General features: G+C 46.0%; 3 protein-coding genes across 5 annotated transcripts; 2 read left to right on the forward strand and 1 right to left on the reverse strand.

Annotated features, from left to right (window-relative positions):
• Positions 1-13: 13 nt before the first annotated feature.
• Positions 14-5,678, forward strand: LOC100838152 (C2 and GRAM domain-containing protein At5g50170). The gene is made up of 9 exons (XM_003581306.4): positions 14-763; positions 1,345-2,550; positions 2,683-2,862; positions 2,968-3,254; positions 3,338-3,454; positions 3,724-3,986; positions 4,059-4,227; positions 4,848-5,120; positions 5,254-5,678. The coding sequence occupies exons 1-9, from the start codon at positions 376-378 to the stop codon at positions 5,455-5,457; spliced, it is 3,087 nt and encodes a 1,028-aa protein (XP_003581354.3). The 5' UTR covers positions 14-375; the 3' UTR covers positions 5,458-5,678.
• Positions 5,679-7,019: 1,341 nt separating this feature from the next.
• Positions 7,020-10,093, forward strand: LOC100842510 (plant intracellular Ras-group-related LRR protein 3). The gene is made up of 3 exons (XM_003579920.4): positions 7,020-7,871; positions 8,874-9,040; positions 9,118-10,093. The coding sequence occupies exons 1-3, from the start codon at positions 7,173-7,175 to the stop codon at positions 9,767-9,769; spliced, it is 1,518 nt and encodes a 505-aa protein (XP_003579968.1). The 5' UTR covers positions 7,020-7,172; the 3' UTR covers positions 9,770-10,093.
• Positions 10,094-10,469: 376 nt separating this feature from the next.
• LOC100838446 (protein NBR1 homolog) lies at positions 10,470-15,044 on the reverse strand. Of its 3 annotated transcripts, none has more exons than XM_010241724.3 (8): positions 14,804-15,044; positions 12,579-13,969; positions 12,388-12,472; positions 12,092-12,286; positions 11,831-11,980; positions 11,644-11,739; positions 10,930-11,553; positions 10,470-10,853 (listed from the first exon to the last, which is right to left on the reverse strand). In XM_010241724.3, exons 1-8 carry the CDS (start codon positions 14,879-14,881, stop codon positions 10,845-10,847), a joined length of 2,628 nt encoding a protein of 875 aa, XP_010240026.1. In that variant the 5' UTR covers positions 14,882-15,044; the 3' UTR covers positions 10,470-10,844. The 3 variants fall into 3 exon arrangements, with proteins under 3 accessions (XP_010240026.1, XP_010240025.1, XP_003581355.1); XM_010241723.3 differs by having other exon boundaries at positions 10,470-10,833; positions 12,358-12,472; XM_003581307.4 differs by having other exon boundaries at positions 12,358-12,472.
• Positions 15,045-16,765: the final 1,721 nt, after the last annotated feature.

Below are 16,765 nucleotides of genomic sequence, written 5' to 3' on the forward strand. Positions count from 1 at the left end.
CCAGGATTCAAGGCCGCGCGACCCGTTGGACTTCCGCAGCTGGTCGGCCGTGGCAACGGACAACTCCCCACGCAAACCCACCCCAAGAATCCCAAGACTGACTTCCCGCTGCTGCCCAGAACGGTCGGCCAGCGCGTGTCGCGCCTCTCCTCCCGCCGCGTGCCCCTGCACCGTCCCACGTCACGACGTCCCCGCCCCACAAAATCCACAACACCTCTCAAATTGAACCACCCCCGTCGGCCTCCCCACTTTCCCATTACCGCTTTTGATGATCTATTACCGCTTCCACGGTTCCACCACCCAGAAAGAGTAGTCTAGACTCCAGACTCGATACTCTCTCTAGGAGTCTCTACCTACAACAGCGGCAGCATCGCCATGCGGCTCTACGTGTGCGTGCTCGAGGCGCGGGGCCTCCCGGCGCCGCCGCACTGCGCTCACGGCGGGTGCGGATGCGGGGCGGTCTACACGAGGGTGAAGGTGGGGGCGCAGAGGGCGCGGACGCGGGCGGTGGAGCTTGCTGGCCCAGGCTCCGCGGCGGCGTGGAACGAGGAGTTCGTGTTTCCGGTGGGGGTGGAGGAGGAGGGTGACGAGGTGGTGGAGGTCGGGGTGGCGCGCCGCCTGGAGGGGGCCGGGAGGGAGGTGCTGGGCAGGGTCAAGCTGCCGGTGCCGGCCGTGCAGGCGGCCTCCGGGACCCAATCCATGCCGCCGACGTGGTTCACGCTGCAGCCCAAGCACCGCCGGAAGGGGGGCGCCGCGGATTGCGGTGCGGGCACGCATTTTGCTTCTCTTCCTATTCCTATAGCTTAAACTGCCTGGTGCTAGTAATTCTTTTTGCCGTGATTTCGGTAAATTAATTCGTCCCTAAAATGGTCGGTGAAGGGACCCGTATTGCTTTAGCCTTCCCAATCGCCGCACGCAAGCTCCGAAACGATTAGCATGATCTTACGGAATGAAAAGTCGGTAGCTTCCGTAAGTCACTTCGGAAGCGTTACTGTGTTAGTCGAGCATACTGGTGGCGCGGTTTGATGTCTCTCTCACGGTTGAGAGGGACGCACGCCGAACAGCAGCAGTAAGGTCCGTGTTTGCACCGTTGATAGTAATATAGTATGATCATGTTAGCTAGTCTCGGCTTTACCGCTGGACGCAAACTAGACATGGAAACAAGATAGTAGAATAGTATGCAGTAGTAGTTTTCAGATGCTATGCGAACAATTCCATATTGGTCTTGAGAGTTGACTCTCTGACAAATGTGGTATATATATCTTGTATGCTGATTGCATTCTTATATATCATCGTCGTCGGTGAATTGTCCAGTGAAAATGGTTTTATTTGTCTGCCTGCCAGGGAAAATCCTTCTCACAGTTTCACTATATGGAGAAAACAATGACAATGCACTCATCCACTCATCTCCCTGTCCAAGCTCTAGGAGTGACACCGATGTTGAATTTGAGAGATCAACCTGCAGGGAACATTCAGACCTTAATGGTGGGGCGGTTGATTCCCCCAGGAATTCTGCAGTGGAACGAGTGTCTCTAGATGGCTCTGACCGTTCAATAAAAGCACATTCTAATTCAATTTCTGAAGATGATGATACGATAGAGTCTAGTCCATCAACCTCAAAGATGGCACTTGATAGTGACACTGAACCACCAATTCCAGATGCAAGCTTTGAAGAAGCTATGGAAACCATGAAGTCAAAAGGTAGTACAGCGGACATACCGGAAGATCTTGCTGGTGGCAAAATATTTGAGCACACATACCTTGTGGAGTCGAAGGATCTGAACTCTCTTCTCTTTGGACCTGATTCCCAGTTCTCCCGAGACCTGCGTGATCTGCAAGGAACTATGGACTATGATGAACAGCCATGGACATGGAAGAGCCAGGATCCTCCTAGCTTAACTAGGACATGTCGATACACTAAAGGCTCAACAAAACTTATGAAAGATGTCAAGACTATTGAGGAACAGACATATCTGAAAGCTGATGGCAAGAATTTTGTGATTATGACTCGTGTCCGTACACCTGAAGTTCCATTCGGAAATTGTTTTGAAGTTGTTTTACTGTACAAAATCACTCACTGCCCTGAGTTGTCATCGGGTGAAGAGTGCTCACATCTGACTGTATCATACAATGTGGAGTTCCTGCAGAGTACCTTGATGAAAAGTATGATCGAGGGAAGTGTCCGGGATGGAGTCAAAGAGAATTTCGAAAGTTTTACGGAAATTTTGTCTCGGCATGTGAAATTGGCTGATTCTGCAGGGATGGATAAAGAGCAGTTATTGGCACCACTGCAGACAGATCACCAGTCACATATCAGACTTGCTTGCAAATATTTTTGCAATTTTACTGTCATGTCTACAGTGATAATGGCCATGTATGTTCTTGTTCACATCCTTCTATCTAAACCAGGCCCACTTATGGGTCTTGAGTTCACTGGTCTAGACTTACCTGACACGTTTGGAGAGCTCATCACATCTGGCATACTAGTTCTTCAGATGGAGCGTTTATTGAATATGATATCCCGTTTTGTTGAGGCAAGAATACAGCGAGGTATGCTCCTTTTCAACTGTGCAACTATTTCATTGTTTTCTACAGCCGCTTTCTACTGCATCAAACAAGCAATATTGCAATCGAACACGTGTACATCATATGTCTTCACTTCTGAACCACCTTTTGTCTCAGGAGGGGATCATGGGGTTAAAGCAACTGGTGATGGTTGGCTATTAACTGTAGCTCTTCTAGAGGCTACCAGCTTGCCACCAGTTTCTTGCGGATCAGTAGATCCTTATGTTGTGTTCAGCTGTAATGGTATAACAAGAACAAGCTCTGTTCAACTTCAGACTCAAGAACCTCAATGGAACGGTTAGTATATTCCTATTTTTCCACATATTAGCACGATGCACACTGTGACAGACATAGTAGCCTTGTCAGATTCATGACTTTTGACTAACTGAAAGATTGATGCAGAGATAATGGAGTTTGATGCCATGGAAGAGCCACCTGCAACGTTGGATGTTGAGGTTTTCAATTTTGATGGCCCATTTGACTTGGCAATTTCACTGGGACATGCAGAAATTAACTTTCTTAAACACACATCAGCCGAACTAGCAGATATATGGGTACCATTGGTGGGAAAGCTGGCCCAGACATGCCAGAGTAGGTTACATTTACGAATATTTCTTGAGAACACGAAAGGACCTGAGACGTCAAAGAGAGAGTACCTTAGCAAGATGGAGAAGGAAGTCGGCAAGAAGGTATTCTTCGATTAACTTAGTCCATGGATGTCCACAGTAGTAACCATTTTGACAACCCAAGTGTTTGTATAAACTTATTGCAGTTACACGTCCGGTCACCCCACAGAAATTCAACATTCCAGAAACTTTTCAGTTTGCCTCATGAGGAATTCCTTATAGCAGATTATGCATGCTCATTGAAGAGGAAATTGCCATTACAGGTAAAATTGTCAGGAATTGCTATTTAGTGTCTTGCTGTGCTGACAGCCTGACATTAGAGCTATGTTAATAATTCAATTGGAAGGTATTGTTTGAAATCAATCATATCATGTTCCATGAAAGTTGAAATATATTTTTAGTGAACAATGCAATATCACACTATGATTATCGTCATCCTCATATGTTTTCTGGAGAATGAAGCTTTGACAGCTAGTTTAATTAGCAAGATTCAAAGATGTGAATATTCACCTGGAGTTGCTGCTGTTTGCAGGGAAGGCTATTTTTGTCAGCCAGATTGGTTGGTTTCTATGCTAATTTGTTTGGACATAAAACGAAATTCTTCTTTCTGTGGGAAGATGTCGAGGAAGTCGAAGTGTTACCTCCATCTTTCACAACAGTAGGCACACCATCACTGGTGTTTACATTAAAGAGTGGACGAGGGCTTGATGCCAAGAGTGGTGCGAAATCCCAAGATAAGGAAGGGAGGTTGAAATTTCAGTTCCATTCATTTGCATCGTTTAGCAAAGCTAATAGGTATGTATCTTTCAATAATCAATACTTCTACCTCTGTAGAAAATGGGGATGAAAATTACTATTTCTTCCTAGGACAATAATTGGCCTGTGGAAAACAAAATCGTCAGCTATTGAACAGAGGGCCAAGCTAGAAGAAGATCGAGAAGACGAGAGCTATGATGAGCTTGACGATGTTCAAACCGTGCTGAGCACCGGAGATGTCTCCCTCTCAAAGGAGTATACTGTGGAGCATCCTATTGATGTGAGATCTCTCTTCTTTTTCTTGCCGATAGGATTGGATAAGTTGATTTTATTCCCTGTCCTTTTTGGTTGCTGTTGCGAGAAGCTATCAGTCCTTATTTAAGTAGACGGTTAGTCTATAATAAATTAACAGTAATCACTGTTCCCTTTTTTTTTTGAAGAAATGTTCTCTTTTCAGTATAGTTCACTTTATCTATTCAAAAGCAGCATGAATATATCTGATGAATTGAAAAGGAAGAGCTATTAAGATTCGGAAGAAAAAAACAGTTTAGCGATGTTTGTAGACTATTCCTTCACTTTTGAGAGAAGGGTATAGATTCAAGAAAATTGAGGCCTCGGAACCTATGTGAAAACCTCTGCAGTATCATCCAGCGCTCTCGGTTCCGCCACCTCTTTTTAGAAAGTCTTGGAAGTTTTTAAGAGTCAATGTTAGATACTCACCATCGATAGCCATCACCATCGAACCTTATTTGCTTGGATTGTAGTGCTTTGGCTGGCAACGTTGTGCTAGTCGTTAAACAAGAGCGCCAATCACACTGGAATTTGGTTTCTTGGTACGCTTTTCTATACATATATATTCTGCGATTGTTTGTTCATTGTTTTGTCTGCACGTTACTGCAGGCAAATTTGCTGATGGGGGTGTTCGACGGTGGCCCCCTGGAGACGAGGACAATGAGCAAGGTCGGGTGCCTCGATTACACCGCGACCCCGTGGGAGCAGACGAAGCCGGGCGTCCTTGAGAGGCACGCCAGCTACAAGTTCAACCGCTACATGTCCATCTTCGGCGGCGAAGTGGTCAGCACCCAGCTCAAGTCCCCCTCGGAGGACGGCGCCGGCTGGATGGTGCACGACGTCATGACGCTTCACAACGTCCCCTTCGGCGACTACTTCCGGGTACACCTTTCTGAACATCCATGAAAGTTTCCTGAACATCCATGACGCCGTCGGAGCTCCTTTGTTTATGCACTGGGACTGGAGTGGTTACCAAAGGATAGTATAGTTATATTTTGATGTATCGCTGTTACAGGTCCATCTGAGGTATGATATACGGAGCGTGGCGTCGGAGCCGGCGAGCAGCCGGTGCGAGGTCTACGTAGGGATCGAGTGGCTCAAGAGCAGCAAGTTCCAGAAGAGGATTGCCAGGAACATCTGCGACAAGCTGGCCAATAGGGCGAAGGAGGTGCTTGAGGTGGCCGGCAAGGAAATAACAACCTCGGCCTTATCGGCCTAGCTAGCTAGCGCCAAAGCTGGAGGATTCTGTTTTTGTTCTCCTGTCTTCCGGCTTGCGTGTCATCAGCTTTTCGTTCCTTAGCTGACAGGGAAGTTTACACAGGAAGAAGATCACTAACACCGTGTGGGACAAGTATATACCGATATTGCAACTTACCATACAAGTAGATACTAAAAAGAACGGTGGAAATCTTCTGTGCAAAAAGATGTGTCGTTCTCGGAGAATCTGTGCGCGGCGGGGTGGACTGCGTGAGCGTGACCTATCTTTGCAGATCGATTCGATCGGGGTGGAGGGTAATGATTTGAGGAACGCCGCACCGAGTTTGCTTTGCTCCTAGCGCGCGGCACGTTAATTTACCTCGTTGCGGTGGCTCAGGGCGGAAGGCTTTGCGGGGTGGTGCGGTGCGTGCGTAGGCACCGCATTGGCTGGGCACCGCTCATGTTCGGGCAGATCGGGTGAGCCGCGCGCGCCGTGTGGAACGTGGGCAGCACTTGCGCCTGCTGTCTTTCGGTCGCGCCGCGCGTGGGCGTAGCGTGGCACCTGTCTACCTGACTACCTACGGTCCCTGCTCGCCTAGCTTTTTTTTGCGTGTATATGCTTCCATTGGGATTTGCGAGTAGAATCCACCTTTTTTTTTCTGGATCGGATGGACGTCTTCTCTTTTAAGCCTTGTTTGCACTAGTGTTCTTTTTAGTGTTTTCTAAAGTTTTATCATCCTCAAATAAAAAACACTCGAAACCCAAATGAGTTGGTTGGTAGGGTTTTTAAGAGATTATACCTAGAATCCCCCACAAAACACCTCATTCTTTACCAATAAAAAACCTTCTCCTACTATTGTTTTAAGACGGAAGGGTTTAAGAGTTTTGTGTAAACATCCAATCCTTTCAAAACCCAAAACACTTGTGTCTAAAAAATACACTAGTGTCAAACAAGTCCTATTTGTTTTATGTAGGATTGTTGCAAAGATCATGGAAACTCATGATTTTGATGAATGGCTTGGATGAATATATTTATTTTGTGCACTTCAAAAAAAAAAGTACACTTAGAAAATGTCCGAACATGATGCTAACCCCGCCCTATGAATCATGACCTTGACGTTTTGAAAACAGAGGGAGTGCCCCCTCGATGCGAGAGAAGGAAAAAACACAATATCTACGAGAGTTATTAATGAAAAATGAACATGTATATCCCCTGTTAAACTTTAATTGACAAACTACAACCACCTGGCTTCTTTCAAACCATAGTAGACAGACAAATATATCAATAACCACGGTCTTGATTTGGATTAGAGTCTGAGAAGCTCAGTGGTTTTGTGAAGAAAAGGGTTGACATCGCTCAGCTGCATATATGCACACTATGATTAGCCACTCGTTCTGGGGGGAAAGGAGTTAGCGCTCAGTGCTTAAGCTAAGCAGTGGATGTTGCCTTGCCAAAAATGATTTCAACAGACGTGAGTTTTCCTCCGTACCAAGAAACTCTTGACAGTTTCTTGAACCAGAAGTAGAAACCGTGGCGTAGTAAACGTTTTTCAACCTGAACTGATTAGATTTGGTTGGAGATACTCGAAACTCCTGTCATCCAACTCCGCAGATCTGCCGGCCAAGCGCCGAGGCGCAACTCCAACTCTGAATTCTCCCCCTCTCCACTTTCCCAAAACCACCATAAAACAGCTTCCCCCAGGCTTCCGCGTTGTCTCCGATCCCCGCCTCCCAGTCATGGATCCGGTGCCGCAGTCCCACCCCATCCTCTCCTACGTCCTCTCCCGCCTTCCCGCCGCGCTCGCCAAGCCCAAACCCACCCCCGGAGGCGATTTCGACATCGAGCAGCCGCCCGTGGAGACGCCGTCCCCGCGGACGCCCTCCTCCGTCGGCGAGTTCGAGCTCGTCGAGCGGATGCCGGGGCTTCGCCACGCCTCCGTCCTCCGCGCCATGACCCGCGCCGTCGCCGACGTATCCGCCGCTCGCTCCGCGCTCCAGGAACTGGGCCCGCGCCCCGACCACGAGCTCGTTGACTCCTCCCGCGCCCTCATCGCCGCCGCCGACGCTGGCGACGGCGCTTCGCGGATCTCCGAGGAGGACCTCGAGGCGTGCCGCATGGTGGTGAAGCTCGAGGAGACCCACGACGCGTACGAGACGCTGCTGCACGAGGCGGAGGGCAGGCTCGAGAAGGTGTACCGGTCGGCGATGGAGGGGAGGGACCTGGAGGAGGCCGAGGAGAAGGATGAACCGGCGGTGGGTGCTAAGGAAGGGGATGTGGTGGTGCAGGAGGAAGTCGTCGCCGTGCTGAAGCAGGCCGAGGATGGCAAGGCGGTGGACAGCGTCCGCCTCGTGGATCGGCAGCTGCGTTTCCTGCCCGAGGCGTTCGGAAGGATACAGGGGCTCCGCGTGCTCGACGTCTCACACAACCAGCTTGAGGTGAGAAAATTGCCATCTCCTGATCTCGTATGTTTAGATCTGTTTATTAGAACCCATCTGTCACTGCATGATAACAGATTTATGGATGAGCCATAGAAGGTGTGTTCGTTGAGGATTCTATGTTTTTGTGCGACTCTGCAGTCTGCACACTGCACAGACCTTATACTGTCTTTGACCTGAGTTGATTATTTGTATATGTGCTAAATTGTTTAGATACTGATTCCTCACCGAGGATGGTGATTTCTGTGAAATTTTGATATCCATGGTTCCTACCGTGTTATGATCAGTTATAATAGTCAATCTGTATAGCATCGTTTAGGTAGATTTGGTATGAGTTATCCCAATATGTGTTAAGGATGCATTGCTTGTCAGAATGGAGAAAAAGCTAGGAAGTCAATGTAATTATGTAATGATGCGTTACAGTACTAAATATGTTTGTATTTGTTGCAACAATCAAGACTGGCATGAAGTGGGGTCTGTCATTACCCTTGATTTCATCATTGGTTGTGATTAGGCTGTGCATGCACTAGCTGACTCGGCAAGAGTCCCAGCTAGTAGTATTTTGCGGTCAGAACAGATAACATGCCGATTCTGCAAAATACAATGCCAATTTGGTAGGAGTTAGGAGGCAAGTGTATATTTTAATTGTTTGACACAATCGGGTCAATGTTTTTCTTTTTTCGGTATGGTAGCTTGTTTTCTTGGAAGTCTTATTTGCGTTCCAAAATTGGAGAATCATAGATTAAAGTAGAAAAAACTATTTATGTCGAGATTTTTTGTTACTTGTCCATATTGCTTGCTTGCCTTCCGATAATCACTTATAAACAGACATGAAATCTGCTAGTTATGGAAGCAGATTTTCTTTCTCAACCCCTTCAAATCTCAAATTCGTTTGCCCGGTTGTAATTCCTTGATAACTACAAGACTACCGCATTGCTTTCGATAGCTATGGTATCATACTGCTGCCCCATAATTTATTGGTGGGTTTCAATGTGCATGTAGGTTATTCCAGATGCTATAGGAAGGCTTGATCATCTTGAAGAGCTCCTTCTCGCTTCTAATGCCTTGGTTTCTCTTCCTGATTCTGTTGGATTACTATCTAATCTGAAGATTTTGAATGTGTCAAGCAACAAGCTGAGAACACTGCCAGACAGCATCTCAAAGTGCAGGTAGATACCACTACTTAAATTCTTCCCTCGCGATTGTTAATTAGCGCTGTTCAAGAGACTGATAGTTCATTCTCCAGGTCGCTAGTTGAGCTTGATGCAAGCTACAATGGGCTCACTTATCTGCCAACAAATATTGGCTACGAGCTGGTAAATTTGCGAAAGCTCTGGGTCCATATGAACAAATTGAGATCTTTTCCATCATCTATCTGTGAGATGCAATCACTATACCTCCTGGATGCACATTTCAATGAACTATGCGGTCTTCCATCTGCCATAGGGAAGCTTTCAAGTCTTGAAATTCTCAACCTAAGCAGCAACTTTAGTGACATGAAGGAGCTCCCTTTTTCGTTCGGCGACCTGCTGAAGTTGCGCGAGCTTGACCTCAGCAACAACCAGATCCATGCGCTTCCTGACAGTTTTGGCCGGCTCGATAGACTTGAGAAGCTTAACCTGGAGCAGAACCCTCTGGCAATGCCACCATCAGACATCGTGAACAAAGGCGTTGATGCGGTGAAAGAATATATGTCAAAGAGGTGGCTTGATGCATTGCTCGAAGAAGAACAGAAGAGCATGGCTGCAGCAGCAGCAGAGAGTCCACAAGCGTCCACTCCCAAGGCTTGGCTGGCGCGCAGCGTCTCCTGGGTCTCTGACGTTTCTGGGAGCGTTGTGGGCTACGTCAGTGGTCACAACAAGCCAGAAAAAGACGCATACCTGGACCAGCAGTTCTGAGAGTCCCAGTTTGCATGGTGATTGAGCATCATATATGTACATACCAACTTTACGAAACTCTTGACCTGGAATTCTGGAAATCACTGCGTTCATGGTGACTCGAGGAGATGCATACACCTTGTACTGCCTTACAAATCACAACCACTGTCCTCGGAGGCAGGCTTGGCTGTTTTTATTTTCTCATTTTTACTTCATTTGTGGGTCATTTCCAGAAAAGGTCTCACTTGTTATCTCAGTCCGGTTACTTTGTTGAATAATAAAGCTGAAACTCGCAGACCTTAACGTGTACCAACACATTTTATGAGTTTATCCGCTTCTTTGCAACTCGAGCTGTGCACTTGTGTTGTCGCGTCTGCATATCTGCATTGTGCGATGGTCCCTATTTCTCGTTTTCTTTTTGGACGGCAATATTGCGCGACTCGAGCGTCAGTTCGCTGGCCAAGACGAGTGAAAGAACGTTGAATCTTCAGAATTCCCATTTCTTGTGCTCAGTTGCCACCAGTAGTATCTCGACGTGGCCAAACGAGCCATCTGGCCTGTGTGATGCTGAAACTATCTGGCATATACAGAAACCACATCCGCGAGAAAACATGTGCATGCTGCACTTGCATATACAGTTGCTACAAGAGCACAGCAACTATTTAACCAACGAACAGAGCAACGACATATATAAAACACAAGTTAAGCAACGATAGGGCAATTGCATATGCAGTTCAACGACAGATATTTAACCAAGGAACACAGCAGCGACATGGCAATTGCATATGCGGTTCAACTGCTAAGATAACTGATTCACACAAGTTAGCACGAGCGACCACACAGGAGGAGGAAACGCCAGACCATGGTCCTGGCTACTACTAGTTTACTACGACCACAGTACCGCTACATTATGCAGCACCACTTCAGTTCGTCTGGTTATTCACGCAATATACTACTTATCTACTAGGCAGCAGCGCTCCAGCTGATGAGCCTGGAGCCTATGAGGCTATCACTGGTCCTCCCTGGACAGAAGATTCACCACCCTTGATGCTTACTCCGCGGTCCTTGACGGGCGCATCTTATATCTGTGTCACCATCAAAAACCCTAACGAGAGTAAGAGTTGAGAATTGCCCTACGATAAAGAGATGTGATGTGCATACAGATAAGGAACAGTACGTACCAGTTCCTTCAGCTCTGCAAGGAGTGGATCCCATTCGTTGAAGCCGCACAGATCGTCAATGGACTTCAGGAGGTCATACTGATTCTGCCTAAGTACCTCCTTGTTCAGGTCAGCCTGTCTGAAGCCCATGGCCTCCAGCTCCCTCAGAAGTTTTTCCTCCATGTTGTTGGAGATTCCATCAGGCAAAGGTGCAAGGGGCACACTAACAGGAGCGACATGTGAATTAACAGCAGCAGCTGCAGGTATCGCCACACTGATAGGTTTTGGCAGTGGTGCAGCTTCAGATGCAGACACATCAGCAGGCATCCCAAGAGCTCCAGTGGATGAAGTGTGAGGATTGGCTGTGGGTACTTGAACTGGTTCAACTGCTGTAGGTGCACAGGGCACAACACTTCCAAGAACTTCAGATTCCTTAGGTTTGTGGGCTTTATTTCTTTTCATAAGGAAGTCATGCAGATCAACGACGTCGTCAGGGTTGCTTTTGGGGTATTCATAAGCAAAATCTGTGGGTTCGACATTCATGTCAATGAAAGGCTCGCATTTTGTGGTGCTGCCTTCTGCAGGCAAATTCAAGTTGATTGCAGCAGTTCGCTTATTGTTGCTGGTTTCAACAGGCTGTTCAACCTGCACACGAATTCATTCAGCATGCTTATCAGATAAGGAAAGAAACCATAAGGTGAAAGAGAAATCTACAGTCTAATTAGGACATCCTACCATATGCTTTGATGTCGTAGTATTTCCTTCTGTCGGCAAGTTCAAATTTATTGCAGCACTTTGCTTGTTGCCAATGGTTTGAATAGGCTGTTCCACCTGCACACGAGTTCATCATTCAAATGATCAGATAAGAAAGAAGCAACCAGCCACTGAGAATTACATGAGCAAGCAATGCCAGAGTAAAAACCTGAATAAGGACCCAAATTTGTTGGCCAAATTTCTGTAAATCACGCGATGCCAACCTCCAGTATGATATGTACCTACCAGGCTTGGTAGGTGCAACAAAATCAACACAAATATCGATTTCTCCATCCACAGGAAACCCGTTCACTGAAATCTGAGAAGTTCAATTCAGAGTTAAAGACTTCCTTGTGGTGCGATGCAGTTGTGCCATCTCACATTCACAGCAATAAATTAGCAAAGAAATAAATTAAATGTAAATAGGTACCCCTAGTTGCAGTGTGCTCTGGTGATCAAATTTATCTCCGCCAGTCCAGGTAAGCTGGGTCCCAAAAGGCCACACGGTAGATCCACTGTTACACATGCGCCAGATCTTACGGAATGGAGTTGATGGCGCCATTAGAGTTCCATCAGGTATGGTGAGATCTTTGATGAAGCGGCAGTCAAGTGGGAGGCTATAGCTCTGAGAATGGTAACAGTCAGTACCTCAGCAGAACTATCTAATCGTTAGGAAGAACAGATTGATATGTTCACCTTATCAATGTCATTCAACCTTTCGCTTACCACAGTTGGCTTGTCCATCCTGGTATATTCAGCCTCCTTGCCCATGAGAGAGAAACAAAGACTACATAAATCATAGTCATCTTTACTGCCAGAAAAGAAGAAAGCTTGTCATGGAAACAGTTCTCTTCTTCAAATTTCAATTAGAAATACATATGAATGAAGACCGGAAACATTGGAACTTAAATACTCACACATTAGACTTGTAGCGAGGGCCAACAATTGGTGCTGCGCCACAGCCATCACATTCCACCAATTTATGAATCGGGTGGTGTGGCATGCTACCATACTTCTTGTTGGGATAACCTTCAAATGAGTCAGCGTTTTGATAAGATCCATATGGACCAACTGACGAGGGCATATACAAATTCAATGGACTGCTGCCATAGGCAAGTTTATTGTAGTCATAAGCAGGTTGAGGAAATGACGTCTGTAAACCACTACTTGTCTTTCCATTAGATCTGGTTGCAGCTGGATAGTATGGGGTAACTCTTGGTACAGGGAATTGTAAATCTGAATCACCATTGATTTTTCCATTAGAGCCGATGGAAAAATTGGACTGCATTGTACAGTATGGGGAACCTCTTGCTGGAGGAAATACTGAACCATTTATCTTTCCATCAGACCCCAAGCGCATATTCCTGTTCTGTTTATAATTACTCCAAGAGCCAAGAGTAGGAACACCATGAGCGATGGAAGGAACAGGAGCTATGGTAGGAACAGGAGCGATGGTAGGAACAGGTGCGATGGTAGGAACAGGCGGCACCGAAGAAGATATGACTGATTTCCCCCTACTTTGGGCATGATATTTCTCCTTAGTTTGGGTATCAATTGTTTTTGTACGGTCAAACAATTTCCCACCTGAACCAGCTTCTGCTGCTTGTTCAATTTGAGCTTTGGTTTCCTCAACTAGCACGCTCTTAAGACCAAGTGCTTTAGATGATTTATGATCTTGCATATCAAAGGACTGTGAAGCTGAAACTGCTGCCAGTTCAGATTCGTGATTAAATTTCAAGTTCATTGGTGCTTGTGGTCCAGCACTAGAGAGGCTAGATGAACTGCCAGCAAGACCACTGGTATGCTGCATACTGCTCTTGGGTGCCATCAGTTTAGCCATTCGATCCAGCAAATCAGCCAATGATGGTGCCGACGATGCAGCTTTGGAACGCAAGTCATGAGACAATTTCGCAAGGACAGCCGGAACTTGCTCTGGAACAAACTTCAATGCTTCATCAATGGCAGATTTCACCTGAGCTAGTTGATCTTCCAGACCTGCAGACAACGGAGACCTGGAATTCAAGGACTGGTGCTTGGCCTGAGGTCCCCCAGAACTGTTGCTCTTCAACTGAACATCAATCCTAAGAGGGTCCAGATTCTGCTTAACAGCAGCATCACGTAAATCATCATCATCATCCAGCATGACGACATCCTCATCCTCATCAATATATGTCAGAACAAATTGATCATCAGGTCTGAACTTAAAAGCATTTGCAATCTTTGACCGAAGAGTAGCAATATTGTGATCAAATTGTTGTGAACCATTCACACAAGCATTGAACCGCTTGAGTGCGCCACGGTATTTGACCTGAAACATCAAATCAAGTGAAGGTAAGCTGGAAATTCCCAAAAACAATGCAGGACTCAAATTATAGATTAAAGCAGAAGGATTACAATGATTAGCACAAAGCAAATATATAAGTAAAGGACAACAGCTACAATACTGCAAACAGTGGAGATCAATACAATTGTACAATCACAGAAAGCACATGAGGCACATATAAGAACACAAAGTATGCATGCCGAGCTCACACACATAGACAAAGATTAGCCGTTCATGCGTGCTAAATTCAATTCCATATCCAGAACTCTGTGGGAACTGTATAGTGACCTACAGTACTAAAAAACGTACTGTAGATCAAAGTACTACACAATCAAATACGGACATGAAGTAGCCGAAATCGCTCACGACATCTGATTTTGAATCAATCGTCGTAAATCCGTCAGTAAACGCCTAATTTTTTCTCCACGCTTTTACGACAGGGAACCAGATCAAAGCAATCTGGTCTTAGATACAGACATAGAGAAGGGCAAAACTATCCTTTCGACAGGCAGATGGAACACCAAAGCCCACCTGATCATCTGCAACAGACCACGCCCTCATCTCCAAACGAGGGGAGAAAGATCCCCGATGCCAGTGTTCACGATCGTCACGACTAAACAGAAATTACTCCAAAAAAAACATGCACCGCGCAGATCGTTCCACGATCTAGCAACCGCAAAAAACCCTCCTCAACTCTCGACTACGAAACGCCAAACCCTACCGCGAGAAGTGGGGAAATCGCGACACTCCACTCTCAATCCTCCCCGACCAAACATCAAAACAAACACACAAGCGTGTCAGGAGAGACGGGAACAGCACCTTGATGATGACATCTCTGGTGTCGTCGACCGGCACGACGTCGAGGCGCGACGGCGGAACAGGGTACCGCTGAGCCATTGCGACACGAGTCCGCGGCTGCGGCGGGGGGCGCTGCCGGAACCCGCTAGCCTCGGCGGAAGCGGGACCGGAAACCCTAGGGGAGCAGGAGCAGTGCGGCGTTGCGGTGGTCTCCTCAGGGTTGGGGGGTGGCGTTACTGGTGTGATGGGGAAGAAGAGTCCAAGGCTTAAGGCTTAAAGCCCCGATTTATCCAGCCCTTCCGTTACGTGAGCAGCTCGGCTCGTTAAGGCTCGTGATCGTCAAAAGCTCGACTCGTTAACTCGTTATGGTTAACGAGTTAAAACTCAAGTTTGACTCAGGTTCGTTCAAAACTCGTGAGCACTCGTTAAAACTCGTTAGATGACAACATGTTAGCAGCAGTGAATCACATTTTTACAATTTATACAAGTATGCAGTAGCAAAGCATAATAGGATAGGAGCAGATCAGTCTTTAACAAAATTGCACAAATGCATAAACACAACTGTTTAGCAAAATAGCAAGCCAACTAGGCACACACTGACGCACAAACAGTTTTTCACTTAATTCAGACAACTTGAGTATTTAATAAACAATATAAAACATCACAATTAAAAGTATAGGAGCAGCCAAACTATATCAAATTAGGAAATTAACAATATGAGAGGAAGGGGGGGTTGAGGAGTGAATTGAGGAGGTTGCCCGTTTCTACATAGAGATTAGATGGGCTGGACTTGGATGTTGGACGGCCTGCTCTGTTATCGAGCTTATCGAGTAGTTCATGAAACTCGGTACTCGGTTCGTTAGGCTCGTTAGTGCTATCGAGTTGAAAACAAAACTCAGCTCGGTTCGTTTGCAAACGAGCACGAGCTTAAACGAGTCGAGCTAACGAGTGTTCGTTAGGCTTGTCGAGTTTCGAGCTTTATGTCCGGCCCTAACGGGGAGGAGAGTTTTTTCGCGCATCTCCTGGGTAATTATGGCCCTCGTCAGCGGAAGCGCCCCCACGCGTCGGTGAAAGCGGCGGGCGGTGGCTTGCGTCCTCTGGCTTGTGGGTGGGGAATGACGCGTGTAATTTAATTTTGTCACTGTTTGAGGACGCGAGGAGGAGACTGCAAATTTCAGTCGTACTTATACCTATCCCCACATGAGGCCCTTTGGTACTTTTACTTTACTCTCGGTCGAAATAAAATAACGCTTGGTGTGGTCGTGTCACTTCTCTGGGAGGCAAGAAAAAGATTATCGGTTTTGCTGGATCTCAGTCGGCTCAGTCGACGAGATTAGCCGCCGATCGATCTGAATTTTTTTGTCAAGCACTGGTTCGGATCTCTTTTCTTGTTCGAGATTGTTTCTGATCGATGTGAAATCTGGGCTGCCTGTTTGTAGGCCGTATAATTTTGAAGGTCTGGGCTTTGTGTTATGGGCTGATTTTTATTTTATTTTTGGCCTTTTTATTTATTTGTTCTGCTAAGGCTCAAATAGCGTGTTTAATAAACTGAATTACACTTCTTTTACATAAAGTATTACACTTTGTCTACCATTAAATTTGCACGGTAAATATTTAAAAATTTAGGCAGCAACAAGACTACGTTTTTTATTATATTAAAGATTGTTTCGCTAATTCTCAAACGCCTGGGAAATTCTTAGTATAATTTTGTTATGTCTTTTTTATATAGCTTGTATATTGTTTTTATATTTTGTCGGTCAATTTTTTGTTGGACTTCCTCGCGTATGGTTTATTTTCTTAGACACATTGTATATAAATTGCACGTTCTAAGATTTATCTTGTTATTTATCTGTATTATATTAAATGCGGTTTTAGTAATTCTCGAAACTACTAAAATCGCGCATAAAGTTTTAACGGCAATTTTTAGAATCGTGCATAAAGTTTCACCTGCAATTTTTAGAATCGCGCATAAAGTTTCACTGC

This window comes from Brachypodium distachyon, chromosome 5, assembly GCF_000005505.3.
Source record: "Brachypodium distachyon strain Bd21 chromosome 5, Brachypodium_distachyon_v3.0, whole genome shotgun sequence".
Taxonomy (NCBI): Eukaryota; Viridiplantae; Streptophyta; class Magnoliopsida; order Poales; family Poaceae; genus Brachypodium; species Brachypodium distachyon.